Source organism: Callospermophilus lateralis, chromosome 6 (assembly GCF_048772815.1).
Source record: "Callospermophilus lateralis isolate mCalLat2 chromosome 6, mCalLat2.hap1, whole genome shotgun sequence".
NCBI lineage: Eukaryota > Metazoa > Chordata > Mammalia > Rodentia > Sciuridae > Callospermophilus > Callospermophilus lateralis.
In genome coordinates, this window is record NC_135310.1 from 35,248,264 (window position 1) to 35,266,713 (window position 18,450).

The following is an 18,450-nucleotide window of genomic DNA, read 5'->3' on the forward strand; positions in this document are numbered from 1 at the left end:
GGGACCTACACGGAGACAGTAATGGTTTTTTATATGGTGTGTGGCGTCCACTGCAATCTGCCTGGTAAGCAGTTGCAGAAATTCCTCCAAATTGAGAGGGCTCCAGAAATGTCATATTTTGGCCTCAGTAATGAATGCCACAAATAACAGCACAGGCACGGGGGACTTTGCTCAGCGTCTCAGATTCTAGCCAGCCTTTCTTTAGTTGGGTCTGCTTTAGATTTTTTTTTTTTTTTTAAAGAAAATTTCCAAAAGCTAATCTTTCAGCATTTGAATCAGATATTTTAAACCCATCTAAATCATCTTGCTTTGTCTCTTTCATTTGAATGTCTCTAATGTATTAAGCAGTCTTCCCTCCACAAAAAAAAAAAAAAAAAAAAGAGAGAGTGGGGCTGGGAGAGAAAGACTTGGTACTTGGGAAGTAGATCAGAGTACTCCTCACCCCAACTTACTGATTTTTGTGTTGTTGGCCAATGGCATAAGTTGGGTTAGGGAGAGGCAGATGGCAAAATACATTGCTAAGCTTGTTGGCAATTAATATACAAGGTATAGTATGTTTTTTATTTAATGAACTTAGTGCTAGATTAATAGAACAGAGATAGTTTGTTCTCTGTAAAGTTTCTACTGTAAGAACAGCTATAAAGCAAAGACATGCTTCAGATGGCATGAAAAAATAATAGTGAAATTGATGTCTTAGTAAAGGAATGCATAAAAACTGAAAAACCCTACTGCTCCTTTTGCATAAAGGAAGGACATGGCCTGCTCTGAGAGGAGAAAGGGACAGATTGGCTTTTCTGCTTATGTCATTCTTCTAATTGCCCCCATACCCAAATATTTGAAAATGCTCTGACATACTAAGGAAGAGTTTATATACAGTGTACAATTTGCTGGTCTTCTCCCAGAGTTTAGTTGGCAGTGTGTTTCTTTTTTGTTTGTTGGATCTTTTTGTTTTTAAATATGTTTTTAGTTATACATGGACACAATATCTTTATTTTGTTTATTTTTATGTGGTACTGAAGATCGAACTGAGTACCTCATATGTGTGAGGCAAGTGCTCTGCCATTGAGCCACAACCGTAGCCTGGCAATGTGTTTCTTGAATCTCCATGAATTAGGATCCAGGAGGTTGTGTATGACTGGAGCAATTCTAGACCCTACCTTGCTAACTGTTTGGCTGACTTTAATGACTCTGAGCCGTTTTGTCCAATAGATATCCATTGGCCTAATGGTGAGCTAGTTAATCAATGAGTTGGTGTTGTAGGAAACATTGAAATAAGATACAATTAAAGAACTTAGTGACCAAAAGTAATTAAAATCAAAAGGAGTAGGATATTAGAGTACCACACATGGAGTAAAATTCTTTTTTCTTTTTTTTATTGCATTTCATTATTTTTACATCTTTTTTATTATTGGATTTTTAATTATACAGAATAATGGATTCTACTGTGGCATATAATATACTTTGAAAAATTGTTTAAGCAGAAAAATGAATGAAAGGGAGATATTGGAATAGCTTTTATAGGAAAGGAGAATTTGCAGAATTTGTCTAAAAGAAGAGGTAGAATTTTGACACTTGGAAATGAATCAGAATTTAAAAAAGGAATTTAGGATACATCTTGGTAAGTGAATGTTTTTCTTTTTCTGGGGGCAGTGCCCCCAGAATGCCATGACAGCTAATGAACTGGCAATATATACTTGTATCTTTGAAAGAAGTTGTAAAACAAAAGATGCATATAGACTGAAAAACCCCACTGTATATATCTGCATCTTTTGATTGGTTAAAAAATGTATATTTGTAATTATTTTATGCAAAGAAGTAAGGTTGTTGCTTTTATAAGAAAAAAAAAACAATGATAATAAGAGAAAATTGTCTTCCTGGATTGAACTATAGAATACTAACATGGATAACACAAATGATAATTTATTTAAAAGAAGTTTAGAAAGTCATAACACAAATGATAATTTATTTAAAAGAAGTTTAGAAAGTCAGAATGAAAGATAAGTTAAATTCTCTGTAACCTTATTTCTTGGAATTAGGCAATTGCGTTAAATAACTGACACCTTTGATAGAATCATATTTAACATCAGTTATTTTTGGAGCAGCTCAGAAAGGTTCTATGATTTTAGCAGGTTTTTTTTTTAGTGAATCCATGAAATGTGTCAAACTCTTTATTAAGGACTTTAAAGACACTTTATTCTCTTACTACTGTCATGAAGTGTGAGTATTTTTGTGTTAAAGAGAAGAAATTTGAGTCATGGAGAAGTTAAGTAACTTGTGTGTGGTCATTAAGAGTTGGCACAGGTGGTCGCACCTAGGACAGGGATTCTACTTGCAGTCCTTTCTTCTGTGTCGTTGAGAATGGAAGGGTGTAACTACCAGAATCTGAGAGGGGAGGAGGAACCATTTTACTTTGCATGCCCCATCATGTACCACCATTGCCAGCTGCATCTTGTTCTTTCCCCTCAAATGCACATTATAATATGTGGAATATGTTTGTGAAGGGTGTGAAGGCCAAAAAAGTTTTGAGCTTCTGGATGTTGTTGCTTCCTAAGCATACTCAAGCAAGTTTGGGTGCAGATTAATACTATAAAATGTAATAACTTGGGGCATTAATGTGTAGTAATTACTGTGTCTCCTGAAAATTGTTAAGAAGAAATATGTTATATATTTTTTGGCCTTTTTGTATTAGCTTCCAAAGCAGAATCATTTTGGGTTTCTTAGGAGTAACTTCTGGATTTTCTTTTTTTCACTCCTTTTTAATTTCCTGCTTCACATTTTTTTCCCTCTTGCTCTGATGGCTTTTTAAAATTTCTAATCGTGTTTTTAAAAAATTATTTATTTTTATGTGGTACTGAGGATCTAACCCAGGACCTCACATGTGCCAGATGAGTGCTCTACCGCTGAGCCACAACTCCTATTTCTCCTAGCTTTTAACAGTGCATGTCAAAATCTTTTGATATTAACGAGTACAAATAATTAGTAAAAGAAAAATGATTGTAGGTTACGGATTTTATTTTCTTGTCTCACTAGAGATCTATTGTGTTTCCTTGATTTTAAGGCTTATGTTTTTATTAGCCATTCTGTCTTCTAATATTACCTCTCCCTTATTGCTCTATTGTCTTCTTTTAGGACTAATAAAATATCTACAGATCTTCTTATTCTACCTTCCATATCTATGAAGTTCTTTTCATAACCCTGCCCTGCTTTTCCCTGCATTTGAGATTTGTCTTCTAGTTTACTGGTTTTCTCTTCAATGCTGTCATACTCTCTTTTGGATTATTATATAGTTATTATAGTTATTTATAGGTGTTTGATTTGATTCTTTTAAAAATTTGCTTTTTGACAGTCACCTTTTCCTTAGTAATACTTTAAAATATCCTTTTAACTGCTTTAGACAGATGAAACTACTTCTCCTTTTTTTTTTTTTTTTAATACTTGATGATTTCTGAAGATCTGATTCTGATACTGTGTCTAACTTTAAATAATGGTGGTAGGTTTCCTTGTGTGCTTTGTGAGTTGTGCTTATATTTATTGGTACTTTGTCTATGGGAACTACTTGATTCTGCCAGGCAACTGGGCACATTTAGTCTTATGCCAGTTTAAGCTGAATTCTCTTTTGACATTTTTAAATCAAGCAGGTAATGTTAATACTGTTTTTCAACTCTGCCTGAAGGCCAGATGATGATGATTCTCTACCTCATTTCTTCAAGGTTTGGTCATTCTGTTGTGGACCAAATTAGTCTAATTAAATTGTGGACTGAATACTATATTAAAAAAATACAGTAGGCTTTTTAGTAAAAAATTTTTGGAATAACCCACGTTGAATAAGACAAAAAGGTGTTATCTTCTTTCTTCTTCTTTCTTCTTCTTTCTTCTTCTTTCTTCTTCTCCCTCCTTCTTCTCCTTCTTCTCCTTCTTCTCCTTCTCCTCCTTCTCCTCCTTCTCCTCCTTCTCCTCCTTCTCCTCCTTCTCCTCCTTCTCCTCCTTCTCCTCCTTCTCCTCCTTCTCCTCCTTCTCCTCCTTCTCCTCCTTCTCCTCCTTCTCCCTTCTCCTTCTTTCTTCTCCTTCTTTCTTCTTCTTCTTTCTTCTTCTTTCCCACTGCAGAACTTCTTGGAGTATTGAATAAGTGAATAGGACTTGATGCTTAGTAGTCATATGCAGTAACCAGAATTTTCCTTGTTCTACTTCATGGCTCTTTTTGGAGGTGGGGGGTATGCATTTGTGAAGCATTTCATGGGAACAGTGAGACCAGTGAAATGATTGTCTCCTGGAATCTTTGGTTTCTGCTGAGTGCCTTTTCACTGCCTCTCCCTCTGTTTGTAGCACTCTGCTTACTCCTTGATATATATATAATATATATATATATATATATATATATATATATATATATATATTATATATATATGTGTGTGTGTGTGTGTGTGTGTATCTTTTACTTAAACTCCCTCATAGAAGATGTGATTGTACCTGTGATCCTTATCCCCAGAATAAGACATTCTCATTGGATAGAGCTCTTGTATCAGGCTGCCATATAGGCCATTGGTGAGTTTTCTTTGGACCAGTTGGATCAGGACCCTAGTTATTTCCAGAGTGGTAGATAAATAAGGCTATTTTGTTTTGTTTCCTATTTTATTTGTGTCTGCCAGTTGAATATAAATTTCCTGAAACCATGTATGTCTTCCTCCTCATTATTTCTTCACTGTCAACATAGAAAAACAACATGCATTAGATGCTAGATCAATATGTTGACGTTTTAGCTTGACAAGCCTTCATCATTTCCGAGTGTAGCTAGCAGTCAGTATTGCATGGCTTGTTCATTATGGTTGATTTCATTTTTTCATCTTAGTGTACCCCCCCCCCCAAATCTTTTGAACAGAAATTGACTATGTCAAGCTCGATAAGTATCCGACGCAAAGAGTTCTTATAAATATCTGTGTCCTCTACCCCATAAAATCATTTTCTTTTTTAAGACTCACTTCCAGTGTCATATTCTTGGTGAAGCTGTGTTTTTTCTCAGTTACTTATTCCATTCTTAGTGTTTCCACAGCACTTGGTACACACATCTTTCTGCATGTGCCTCATTGTTGCATTTGGTCTTAGAAGGTGAGATGCTGAAGGGAAGCTCAAGTGATAAGTCCGTGAAGACAGGATCTCATCATGTGTTTTATTTTATTTTTTAAAAAATTATTTTTTAGTTACAGGTGGACACAATGTCTTTATTTATTTATTTTTTTTAAAGAGAGAGTGGGAGAGAGAGAGAGACAGAGAGAATTTTTTAATATTTATTTTTTAGTTCTCGGCGGACACAACATCTTTGTTTGTATGTGGTGCTGAGGATGGAACCCGGGCCGCACGCATGCCAGGGGAGCACGCTACCGCTTGAGCCACATCCCCAGCCCACAATGTCTTTATTTTTATGTGGTGCTGGGGATCAAACCCAATGCCTTACACATGGTAGGTGAGTGCTCTACCGCTGAGCTACAACCCCAGCCCTCATCAAGTGTTTTAAATAAGTATTTCTTGGAGACAGAAGGAGAGTGGCAGAGGAACAGTGTGAGCACCTGAAAGATATTTTGATGTTTGATAGGTGTGAGCTAGTGAAAGAAAAGTTGGGATCAGAATTTGGCTATGACCAATTAAGGTACTTTGATATATCCTGTCTCATTGGGCTAATTTGATTCTCACAGTGAGCTGTGAGGTAGTTCTTACCTGAGTTTTACAGCTGAGGAGATTAAGTCACTTCCCCATTGTTATACTTGTCCAATAGTAGAAGATACTACAAAATGTTGAATGACAGAGGGACCTGGTCTCATGCCAGCCTCTATGGTGGTGCCTGGTGTCTTACTGCCCAGCTAATTCTAATGCCGTATCGATGATGAACTTTCTGTTATTTTCCTTCTTGTCAGTTAGGGGAATTCTGTCATTTTTGAAATGGAAACTAGGGAGAAGATATGACTTATTAATAAAAAATGACTTTAAGCCACAATTGGAATGTGTTTTCTTTTTGAACTGAGGTATGCTTTTATAGACATTGAGTTGTCTTAAATGTTCTTTTTACCTCAATTTCAAATAGCATCATAATCAATTGTTATATGTTATGACTTAAATTTAGTACTTGCCACTCCTTGTGGTAGGTTCTGTTATCCCCATTTCACAGATGTGCAAAACTAAGGCCAATAGAAGGGTCTTGCCATGAATCATATAGCTTGTAAGTAATAAAAATATAGTTAAACTTTAGTATTAAGCCCACAGAATCCAGTATTCTTATCCTTTACATCCTCTTTGTATGTACTTTAAACATATTGACATAAGCGCATAGCCATCTTAAACAGACTTCATAGTTAACTATTAAATCCTCATTGTGGTTTGTAGTGATATATATATAGTACATTGCAAATTATGTTAAAATAACATAATTTATGTGCTTTTTCCTTCTTCCCTTTACTTTTTATGTAATTCTAATATTTAAAAGAAATACAACTATAAAAGGTTTAATACTAGAAGTACCATATTCTCCTTTTCAAGATATATATGGGGAACATAAATTTTTACACACTGGATGAGCTAACAAGTGTACATTTTATAGTGAAGGGCATTTGTTTTGAGGAAAAAGTCTGATAGCTTGTTGTTTTTTTTTCACTAGCAGTCCAGTGATGGCTTAGTAGTACATCCGGGAGTAGGCATGTGTCTTGCCTGACATCGCAGTTGGGGTGTTCCAAGGGTGTGCATCTTCACTGGAAATGAGTCACCACTTTATGTTTTGCCACAAATCAGACAATGAGCTTTTCTTCTGAGGCTTTCAAAGCCTTTTGCATCTGTTGACAGTAGATTCTTAAATTTTAAAAAAAAATATATTCAAGGCAAAAATATGTTAAATCCTTAGAAGCAATTGTTTTATTATCCCTGGTACCAGGTTGGGGCTATAGCTCAGTGGCAGAGTGCTTGCTTGGCACACGTGAGGTGCTGGGTTCTGTCCTTACCACCACATAAAATAAAGGTATGCTGTCTATCTATAACTACCAAAAAAAAAAAAAAAAAAAAGAGTGAATACCATATTATTCTCTAGACAATTGTATACAGAGGCATAGCTTATATTGAAAAAAAAACTTGTAGAAATGTCAAGGAGCATGACTAAAAATTCAAACAAGAACTGATGGGATAAATAGGTTACACTTAGTAATAGGGATAAATGATTTTCTTGGGGATAGTATACTTTGTAGACATGTGATGATCACCTTTAGGTATCAAGGGAAACACTTTGAACAAATTTTTATACTGATTTTAGGAACTCTCAGCATTTTACTGTTTTAGTCCTTTTCATGTTTATATAATAGAGTAGCAATAAAGCAAAGGGAATTTGATTATTTATTTGCCAGGGATTGAACTCAGGGGCACTCAATCACTGAGCCACACCCCAGCCCTATTTTTTGTATTTTATTTAGAAACAGGGTCTCGCTGGGTTACTTGGCGCCTCACCGTTGCTGAGGCTTTCTTTGAGGATCATGAGATCCTCCTGCCTCAGCTTTTGAAGTAACTGGGAGTATAGGCATGCACCACCATACCTGGTTCATGTTTTTATTTTTTAATTCATACGTTGCGTGATGGAAAGACTATAAAGTAAAAAAATAAGTCACTTTTTATATTGTTGAAATATTTAGAAAACAAATGTTGTTTTAACTTATAGTAAATCATGCATCTGATCTCATGCCCTTAAATACTTGTGAAATCTTTATTACTTGAAAAGTAAAGATTCTTTCTTTCTTTTTTCTTTCTTTCTTTTTTTTTTTAATTCTCCAGAAACGTGCTAAGGGACAGGTGTTAATTGACAAGGTATGCGAACACCTCAATCTTTTGGAGAAGGATTACTTTGGACTTTTGTTTCAGGAAAACACTGAGCAGAAAGTAAGTGATTTCAACTTTATTTATTTCCTTTTAGAAAACACTGTATTTTCCTTTAGTTTTAAAGTAATTTAGTGTTTATTATGGTGTATTTTATATTTATTATAAAAATTTGGTAAATATATAAAAATGGTCTTGTTAGAGAACCACCTACAACTTTTTAGCTTAGGTGTGTGTGCTCTTTGCATTTATATCATGAGCAGACACAGTGGAACATTTTGTCCTATGTTAATTATTTGAGAGTGAACTGATTTTAAAGTTATCTTAAAGTTTTATTTTTTGAATCCACGTAAAAACTTGGGGAGAACGTATTTGAAAAATACATATATTGAAGTAAAAGATTTTCAGTGTTGGGAAAACTGATGTTCTAGCATAAAGTTAGGACTTTTTAAAAAATGGTATTATCTCAGTCATGCCATATTCCTAGATTTTGGTGATAAGCATAGAGGCTGATCAAATCCATTCATATTTTCCACATATAGGTATGCGGTCACCTGCATGCTAGGTATTAGGTAAGCCTGAAATGTGGAGGAGATGTAGTGAAAGGAATGCCAGGAGAAGAGTGCCCGAGTGTGCTTGTTGGGGAAGTTCAGGAGAGAATGTTGGCTCCTGCTATAGCAGGTGTGTGAGAGGTAAGGTGCTCTTGTTGGGCCATTGGAGACAAATAAGGAGGTAGGGGCCAGCCTGCTTAGGGTAGCAGGTTTGACTAGCCATTGAAGACTCTAGACATCTGCCTAATACTGGGAGTTGATTGAGATGGGTTTTTGCTCCAGGAGTTTCCCAAGACACTAAGCAAGAGCATCATGGTGATCTGATGCTTAATGCTAATTCCAGGGAACTTCAGTACTTCAAAATTTCATAAGTGAACTAAAGAGGAAAATATTAACTAGTCCTGGCAGAACCAGAATTAACCTGTAGTCTTACAGTAGATAAAGAAATTTTTCTCTTTACTTCTACTTTACTTTGAGTCTTGGGATTTACTTTGGTTGAGAAAATGCTGAGTATAGGAGTGAAGAATAAAGTTGTACCCTAGGGAGGAAGCCCTTTTTTCTGTTAGATAGTGATTATAGTCAGTGTGACCATTATGTCTGAGGATTCTCAGAGCACTTGGTCACAGTGAAAGGGATTACTGTGCAAATACTAAGATTCAAACCATAATCGTCAGAACAGAACAGTCATTAGAGGAACATAAATGTGAATTTTGTTATATGCTTATGTACAATCTTTGTTTGTATTTACATGTTCCACTAATAAAATATGGTATGCTAAGGGTAATAATTTAAATTTTTTCAACTTGCATTGTTTTAAATCACTGATACCTAATTTGTAGTTTAATTCTATGTTTAGACTAAAGACAATTAAATTGTATGCCTGCCTGCTAAATAGTATGTGAGTGTACTTATTAGATCTATGTTTAGAAGTCTTCTGCAGAAGTAGTAATCCATGTGTCTAAATAAACGTGGTGCTCTTTTAAGACTATAAATTATAAGGTGGTCTTGATAGTGTTTCCAATCATGGGCTCATTTGTTGGCCCTCAAATCTAAGAAAATGGTAGGAATTTGGCTATTATTATCTACTTTATTGATTTTAGGTTATATATTGGTGGATTCAGTGGAGCAATTATTAATCTTTGTAAAGTAGGGAGACAGTTCAGTATTTTGTAAAATATGAAGAATAGCATGTTAGTAAAAATGGGATATACTACATTGAGAAATCTAGTATTTCTGGAGCACTAGTTTTGCATAAGAAGAAATACTATTTAGAGAGTAGGATTTGATAATTCACACTAAATGTATCTAGTCTATATCTTACATCTGAATTTCATACCCATATAATTACTAGTCTACTGGATACTACACTCAATTGTTTAAAAGCAAAGTGGTCATCTTCCTCTTAAATATCATCTATTCCTTGATGAGTTTTTCCAGATTCCTCTTTCCTTCTTACTGCCTTCCATTCCTTATCAGTCAATAGGATCTCTTTCCTACTTGCCAACATCCTTTTCCTGTTCTCTTTGTCCACAGATTTTGCTTTGGTTTAGGCCTCTGATACCTCTTGCTTTGAGTAATTTATTTCTCCTAATTGGACTAACTGCCCAGGCCTAGGCCCCTATAATCCTGGTATTTCCTGGCTTAGAACCATTTAATGGATACAGTCTCTAAAACCCCTTAGTGTGGTTTATATGGCTCTTGGTCACATGACCTCAATCTGCTTGAGCTAATTCCCAGTAATCTCTTACAGGAAATCCACATTGAGTGCATACCAAATTCTTTGAAAAGGAGCATCACTCTGGTATATACTATATCTACTTGAATATACTATTCTTAACATTGGAATGTCCTTTCCATTTCTTTTCTGAGTGCCTACCCTTCCTTAAAAGCCACCTTAAGTATCCTATACGGTGAGGTTTTCTTTGCCTTTCACTACTACCCTCCTGTCTCCAACTTAAGGGAAATTTTGATAGTCCCTCTATCATCTCATTACTTTATGATTGCATCTGACAGTGGGATGATGAAGTCTAACGAAGTTGAGAATTGTGTGGTAACAATAAGCAGGATTTGACTATAGAAAGGGATAGCTGAAGCCAAGGAGGGGTTAGTTAATCAAGTCTCATCATCCCAAATGATGAGCACCTATAAAAACTAAAGCAATAAATATGCCACTTATGATAACTTCTGAAACAAATATTAGTTTTTAGAATTCTCTCCTTTTGAGAAAAGAAATAGGTGAATGATTAGAACATTTGAAAAAGCATTTCATATAAATATAAAAATATATAAAGGATATACAAGCTTTTGATGTACTTGTGTAATTTTTCTTGAAATATCCCTAGAATTGAAAACTTGAGACTAAATGGGTTAAGGTCATTAAGGCAGAGAATAAGATAAGGATAAGCTTAGATGGGTTTACTTTAGTATTCTTATTGACAAAAAGATGCCAGTGCTAAATTAGGAATTCAGAATTTCTTATTTTACTTTGTAATTTCTCTTATGAAATGTATGATGAAATTGCTTTGTATTAAATGCACACTTTGTACCTAGGTTTTAAGTCAAGAATGTTGGGGAAATAAAGAGTAGGGTATCTTCCAGAGACATTTAGTTTTTAGGAAATCAGTGTTCAAATGTAATTATCAGGGCATTTAATTTTTTCATATATAATTAATTAACTTTTATAACTTATGTATTGTGTAATTTTAAAAATTCTTTCATGCTTATATAGACAAAATCCAGTATTAAAAGATCTAGGCAAAAGAACTTTTATTCTTCCAGTAAAAATTTATATGGTGACCTTTTTTTTCCCCCCAGAAAAATTGTTACTCTTAAACTAAGCTTAGTCAGTTCTGCTTTGTTAGAACCCCATTCAGTTTCAACAATAGGATACAAGGATGTAAGCTTCTCTTTCTTTTTTTAATACTGACAATTGAACCCAGGGCCCTGTCTGTGCTACTAAAGCACATGCTCTACCACTGAACTGTACCCCCAGCTAGTTTGTTTCTTTTTCATGCTGAGTATTATCTGTATCTGTATTTGCAGAAGTTTCAGATCTTATTTCAACCTAGATGTAAAGTTAAGGTCAGGCAAAACCATGATTATTGCATATGAAAAATTTCCATGGAGAAAATATCTAAACTTTCTTTTAGTTTCAGTATCTTCTATGGTTGAGATGCTGAGTTGGAAGCCCTTTATTAAGCATGAACATGTGCCACTGTTAGCATTAAGAGTTTTCAACAGACATTAAAAAGTTCTAATGTATACTTGACTGTGGAAAATGTTATGTGGCATCATGCAACGTGCTATTCTTTTATAAATAGGATTCCAGGTCCATGTAGTTCTTATATTTATATCTAAGTAGACCCATGATTTTTGGACTGTCTTCAATGGGAAAATATTGTCTTGGATTTCTGATGTTAATAGAATTTGGCATTTGGCCCAGGCATTACAATGTCATTTTCCTGCAAGCGATATTGAAAAAGGTACTTGTTAGAAATGCAGTTAATATACACAGCTAACTTTAGAACTGAAAACTCAATGTTAGATTATTAGCACATATAAACTTGTTTTAATAAAATTCTATATTTAATCCAGTTAAACTTTATAATCCCACTTTCTCCAAGATGTACAGTGAAGGTTTTACTGTGATATAGAAAGTCTGTAACTTTTCTCTCAACATCAGCATCTGGTTAGAGGTTCTAATAGATCTAATTTAGGTCTAATAAAGTTATGTTAAAGGGGAATCAATTTAAGTGCTATAGATTTCTATGGAAAATGCAGATTTAAAACAAAACTACCTTTGTGTTTTTAACTTTTGGCAATACAATGTGAGTTAGGTTGAATTTGTTAATTTCTCTCACCTGAACAAATTAGAGATTACCAAGAAATTTGAGGAAGGCATGGCTAGGCATTTGGGGAAACCTCTCACTTTGCGAGCTTAGGGTCTACCCTGAAAGCGCGGTTAGGAGAGGTAGATGACTTTTTGGAGAAATGAAATGCTAAGGAGCAACGTAATCTAACACTTGCTAAAACAGCAAAGCAGAGTTTGTTTAGGACTCTCCATGATTGTTCCAGGGACCGACCACTGCAGTAAGATTTTTGGTAGGAGAGGGAGATTGGGCTCAACTCCAAATAAAAGGAGAAGTAGGAATTTATAGTGTATGTTGGGATGTTTAGTGAATAATTTTCTATTATTACTAAAAGGAAATACCAGAGAATTGACAATTACAGGGATCCTTGCCAAATACCCTAACAGGTTTTTGATGACTGCATGCCAGGTAATTTGGCAATGCCTGGGGTATGGTGGTGGATGAAGAACCCCATAATATATCAAGGGTGGGGATTCTGGCTAAACCAATTTATCAGCAGGGATTATTGCTGAAATTGGATGATTCATAGATGACAGAAGTCAAAACATGGAGGTCTAGTTGGGCAGAGATTTCAAGGAGTCCAATTTTATTTGAGGAGAGATTCTTTGTTAGAACTACAAGATGGATTTTGTGAATATTTTTTGAGTTGTCACCCAGGTCTAGTATGTCAAGGCCTTGCTAAGTAAGTGCAATTGCAAGCTCAGATGCTGATAGGATGCTGCTTGTTGATACTGATGGCTACTTATTTTTGTCAACTGTAAGGGGTGAGCTAGAGGAATAAAGAGGCTGTGGATCTTTGCATTCTCTGGTGTAACTGCTTAGTGAGATGGGAAGGAATTCAAAGAAACACTTAAAGTTTGGAATCTGTGCCCTGCTAGAGCTTTCTTCAGAAAGCTGTCAGCAATTACACTGATTTCTCTGTGAAGACTTAGTGTCTATCTAGAAGATTAAAAATGTCTCTACAGTCGACTTTCAGGAAAAGAAAGGAATTTTTATATGCACAGAAATTTAGGACTATACTACGCAAAGGGTAGTTCAAGGACCAGCAAGTGGTTTTGGCACTACCTAGGAGCTTGTTAGAAATGAAGAGTGGTAGGCCTTCAACTTACATCTGCTGAATTAGAACTTAGAGTTTGACTAGATTTTCAGATGATTCTTATTTATATACCTTTGAGTGTGAGAAACATTGATCTGGGGATAAAATGTTCTTTTAAGGTAGCAGAGAGTTATAGGAGTTTGAAAGGTCACAAATACCAAGAGAGTTGGGTCTTAATACCCCCGTATTGTTTGGAATCCCAGAAGTGACACAAATATTTATGACCATTCCTGTTCTGTATGGAAATTCGGACCATAATTCTTTGAGGTTCTTTCCATCAATGGCATCCTCTGAATCATGTTATGATTCATAATCAAGCTTTTATTTTTTATAGATGTTTCTGTCATTAGAAGATAATTGGAAATCATGTTGAATACCTTTTCTGAGGACACATTGAAAATGTTGTAGGGAAAAGTCTGAAGACTTGGTTAGCTAAGACTGTTGCATCCTCAAATATGTATAGGATTAAGAGTTGGGCTAGGGAGTTTTTCTAGTCAACCAATAGAAGGACTTTAGAGTAAAAGCACATATATGCACAGCCACTCATTATGCTTTCAGGTTAAACATTTTTATAACCTTTGAAGGCAGGTGTTTTAAATTTTTTTTTTTCTCATGGATTCTTTTGATCTGGTAAATTCTGTAGGGCTGCTTCTCAGAATAGTGTTTTAAATGTGTAATTATAATAAAGTACACAGGACTACAAAGAAAGTAGTAAATGTTTCTCAAAATATTAGTAAGAAATTTAGAATAAAGTAACAGTACATGTTTTAATTAATATTAATTCATCATTACCCAGTTTATCTTCTATGATTTTAAAATATTTGTTAGCATAAATGATATTTTGATATCTGCAGCTACTATAATATGATATAGAAAAAATTTATGTTTTTATGGGTGATAAAGTCATCCTGCTGATGTTAACCACATTTTTTTGTAGTATATTCATAATAGATGATAATGTTAAATTTCAGTTAGAAGTTAGTAAGAATAAAGATGTAATGCCCCATCCTGCCAGGGTGAGTTCATTACCTCCTGATTTCATGTTCTAAGATGATTTTAATAGTTCTGATATTCTAGGACTGGGTTTTTAGTTTGTTTATTTGGAAGCCTGTTAGAGGATTCCTTGAAACTGTTATTAATTTCTTATTTTACTTGATGTTTATTCAGAAGATAAATATTTCTTGGGTTTATATGTTGGGTTTGGAGTAGGAAACACAAGGGAAGGTGAGGAGAAGGCCACCAAATTGAGTGAGATGTTCCTGCCTTTAAGTAGTTGAGGAAAATATTATAATTTTATTAAACCAAGATAAATTTTATTGAAATATGCATGGGTTTCAGCTCTTCTGAGTTTTGCCATATTGTACCTGAAAGTAGGAAGAACTAAGAAAATGCTAATTTTGCTTTAACACATGCCTCCTGGAACTATCACTAAAATAGAGATGCTCAGACTTCTTCCATGGGGAGTGTTTTAGGATGTTCTATGTGGGCTATGGGTGAGTCTATCTTTTGACACATTTGCCAGATGGGTCCTCATCATCAGACAAAATCTGGAAAACTTAGCTAGATGATTCTATAACATGTATATAGAAGCACTTAGACTAGTGAAAGGGGATATATACCAAAAGGTGATGAACTAATTTAGTTTTATTATTGCCAAAAGTTCCCAAGCAAGCAAAACAGCAACAAAAGTCCTGATCTAGTTAGTAAAGACACTTAGGTAAAGCCTTTTAAAAGGCATGCATGTTTAATCTTCAGGAGGCATTTAAATGAATTATTGGTTGAAAAGAGCTACCCTATCAGCTAGATGTTGTGATCCCCATTTTGCATTTGAGGAAATTGAGACTTAGAGAAATGAAGGAATTTTGTGCCCAAGTCATATTCTATAGAAAACCTTTGGTCGGGCATGGTGGTGCATGACTATGATCCCAGTCTCTGCTCAGGAGGCTAAGGAAGGAGAATTCCAAGTTCAAAGCCAGCCTCAGCAATTTACCAAGGCTGTAAGCAACTTAGCTTAGACACAGGTCTCAAAATAAAACAGACTGGGGATGTGACTCAGTGGTAAAGCACCCTTGGGTTCAATCCCCAGTATCCTCAAAAAAGGACAGAATTTGACTCTGTCTTTCTGAGTCCAAGGTCTCTATTTATGGCTGTAGTAGCCATATCTTTAAATCTAAAACACGGTGATGATGCACCATGATGTGTCATGGGGTGGAGGAGAGTGTATATAAACATGCGTGGCTTCCTATCATTTATCTCATTCTCCAGTGTCATTGTTCATCTATTTGTGTCTGCTGCTTGGCCCACCCAGTCTTCTCAAGTGTTAAACCTGGAAAATTTATTTTATTTGTGAAAAAAACTTTGTTTGTTTATTTGTTTGCTTATGTATATTTATTTGCAATGGGTAATCCAGGTAAAACAAATATGTATTTTTTATAATATTATAATGTTAGTTTTATTTGTGAATTTATGATGCAGGCAGAAAATTTATACACCAAACATGATCTAAGTACTTTAACAATTCAAATAAAAATACATTAATAACCTAATGTAAGTTATGATCATTTAAGATGACCACAGCGTGGAGAAGAAGGAGGCAGCAACGTGCAGATAGCAGTCAGCAGTTATTCATTTAGTACTTACTGGTTGCCTAAAACTGCCAAGCACCCTGGATGGTGCCTAATAATATGCTTAGTCTTTCCCAGCTTTTACAAAGGTGTAGTCCTGGGGAGAGGGAAGACCTCCTTACTCCTTGGGAGGAATGGGGCTTGCAGTATGGAAGCTAATGTAGTTAGGAAAAGGAAAACCAGGGAGGTTAATGGAAGGAGTCACTTCTGCTGTGCTTGGTTACATAGGGTAAACAGGCTCACCTTATACTTTGAGGTCCAAAATAGGAAAAGAAGCCAAACCAGCCTTTTATGTATCATGGCTGTTAGTCTTATGGGAAGTGGTCTGAGGATAAGAGTCTAAATTTGGCTAGTGGATTTGTCACTCGTGTTTTAGGGTTCTACTGATTTTCATCATGTTCTGCAGTAACTGTCAGGTATTTGTACAAGGAGTTGGTGCTTTAGGTGAGAGTCAGATGGCTGAGGCACAGGGTTAGTTCTTGGAGGTTCAAAATGCTATGTTGCCTTTGCTGTCTTCTGTGGGACACAGAAATGTTTTGTTGTTCTGTCACACACATCTCTATATCAACTCACATTTAATGAGACTGGAGATATGGGAGGATCTGTCTTCAAGACCAGGAGTTTTCTCTCTGTTTTTCTCTTCATCTTTGTTAATGGTCTAAGGAATTTATTTTTTCTTTTCAATTTGCCACCAGTCGTCTCTGCTTCAGTTTTTCTTGGTATGATTGTTGCTTTCTTGGATAAAAGTGCCACACAATTGACCCTCCCACACCTCTCCCTCAGACTCAGTCCAGTCTGGGCTAGAAGCTGAATGATGTGTTTTTCTCATTTTGGGGCACTCATCATAGCTGGCATTTGTAAGCCAGCTGTTGTGTGGGACAGCAGCTGCAGGGCATGGAAGCTGAGTGCCAGGCTCTTTTCTTGGGAGAATTAGAGCTACTCCCTAACATGGCACTGGAGGTACCATTAGAGGGTCCACTGGCCCTTCCTATCAATAGTCCATGCAGCTGGGATACCAATAATATGAAACTAGACCATGCTGTAGTGGCTCTTTATTGAGAGATTTGAATATCACCAGTGTTAGAGCAGAGCCATGTACACCTTGGGTCCTTGCTGCCTTGAGTGCTGGCCATGAACAGTGCAGTAAAATCGGAGGGGGTTTACACAGCTCTGCTTTTAAAATATACTACTGTAATTATTTTTAACAGTGAAAGGTCATGTTCTGTTGTACCATTTCAAAATATTTCTAAGACAGTAGTTTTTTATTTCCTAAGTCATAATAAGCATTTTGTTTGCCTTATATATCTGAATAAAATTCTGCTTAAGCACAGATGTTAAATGTAATTTATTATATCTGAAAAATGTACTTTGTATATTAGTAAGGTAAATGAACTTCAATAATGACTTCAGAATAGGGTGGGAGACATATAAAAATGTAAATAAAATATATCTTTAAAAATTTTTGCAAGGATCTTTTGCTTACAGCTTTGAAACATTTCGTGTCCAAGAAGTTTGAACCTGGTGGTTCAAATTTGATCTTTTTTACTTTATGGTATTGTAGTGGTTTTCTGTCCTTTTCTGTCAACTTTCTCAAAGAGCAGAAGTGAGGGGCAAATGAAAGTGAGTTCCTTATTATTTCAATTTCCAACTTTGAATGAAGTTTAAAAGAAGAAAGGATGTTATATGAAGGCCAGGAAGGAAAATATTGTTTCTAATCTGGTGATATTTCTCATTAGCATGGTACAGTTGCAGGGGAGATGAGGCTAAAGGAGGTCCTGGTTTTAGAAGTTGAGGTGATTGTGTCCACATGGGCTATTTGCTGTAAGTTCTGTAAAGTTTACATGTACATAAATTATTTCTCATTATTTGAATAAATGTTTTCAGATCGAAGAGTGTGAGACTCCTGGAATTCACTTTAAAAGTATTTAAAGATTATGTTTCTAACACACACACACACACACACACACACAACCAAATCAGTAGTTAGCCCAAGGGAATGCTAGTAGGTGAAACCTGCTTTGAATTAAAATATTTTAAGATGTTTTTGTACTTAAGTTATGAATTGTAAACTATTCCATTTTGATTTCTGGGAAATTTCTTATGCATAATTAATCCTTTTTCCTCCCTTCTGCAGAACTGGCTAGATCCTGCAAAAGAAATAAAGAGACAACTGCGAAGTGAGTATTAAATAATCATACTTTGAATTTATTAAGTTAAATCTTTCTATCTATTTATTTCCATCTTTAATAAAATTTATAGGGATTCAGATTGGAATAATAAGACGGAATAGAATGTTGTTCTATTTTATACCATCTTAGAAGGCAATGTTAATGATATATTTGTAGAATTGGGACTGTTTATTTTGTCTTTGGCTTAGAACTCCTACCTTTCAGGAGGCTACAGATGAACATTCTTGCACATACCATTTCAGTGTTTACCAGTATAAGGCAACATCTCATCCTTTATTTCTG

The 18,450-nt window shown here is 35.3% G+C and overlaps 1 protein-coding gene across 17 annotated transcripts in view; it reads left to right on the forward strand.

The window, feature by feature from the left end:
• The window catches only part of Epb41l2 (erythrocyte membrane protein band 4.1 like 2), a 192,064-nt gene that overhangs the window by 102,116 nt on the left and 71,498 nt on the right, over positions 1-18,450 (forward strand). For all 17 annotated transcript variants that reach the window (XM_076858249.2, XM_076858248.2, XM_076858245.2 and 14 more), the window contains 2 exons: positions 7,798-7,902; positions 18,114-18,156. In XM_076858249.2, coding sequence (XP_076714364.2) covers positions 7,798-7,902; positions 18,114-18,156 — 148 coding nt within the window. The remainder of the gene's footprint in view (positions 1-7,797; positions 7,903-18,113; positions 18,157-18,450) is intronic.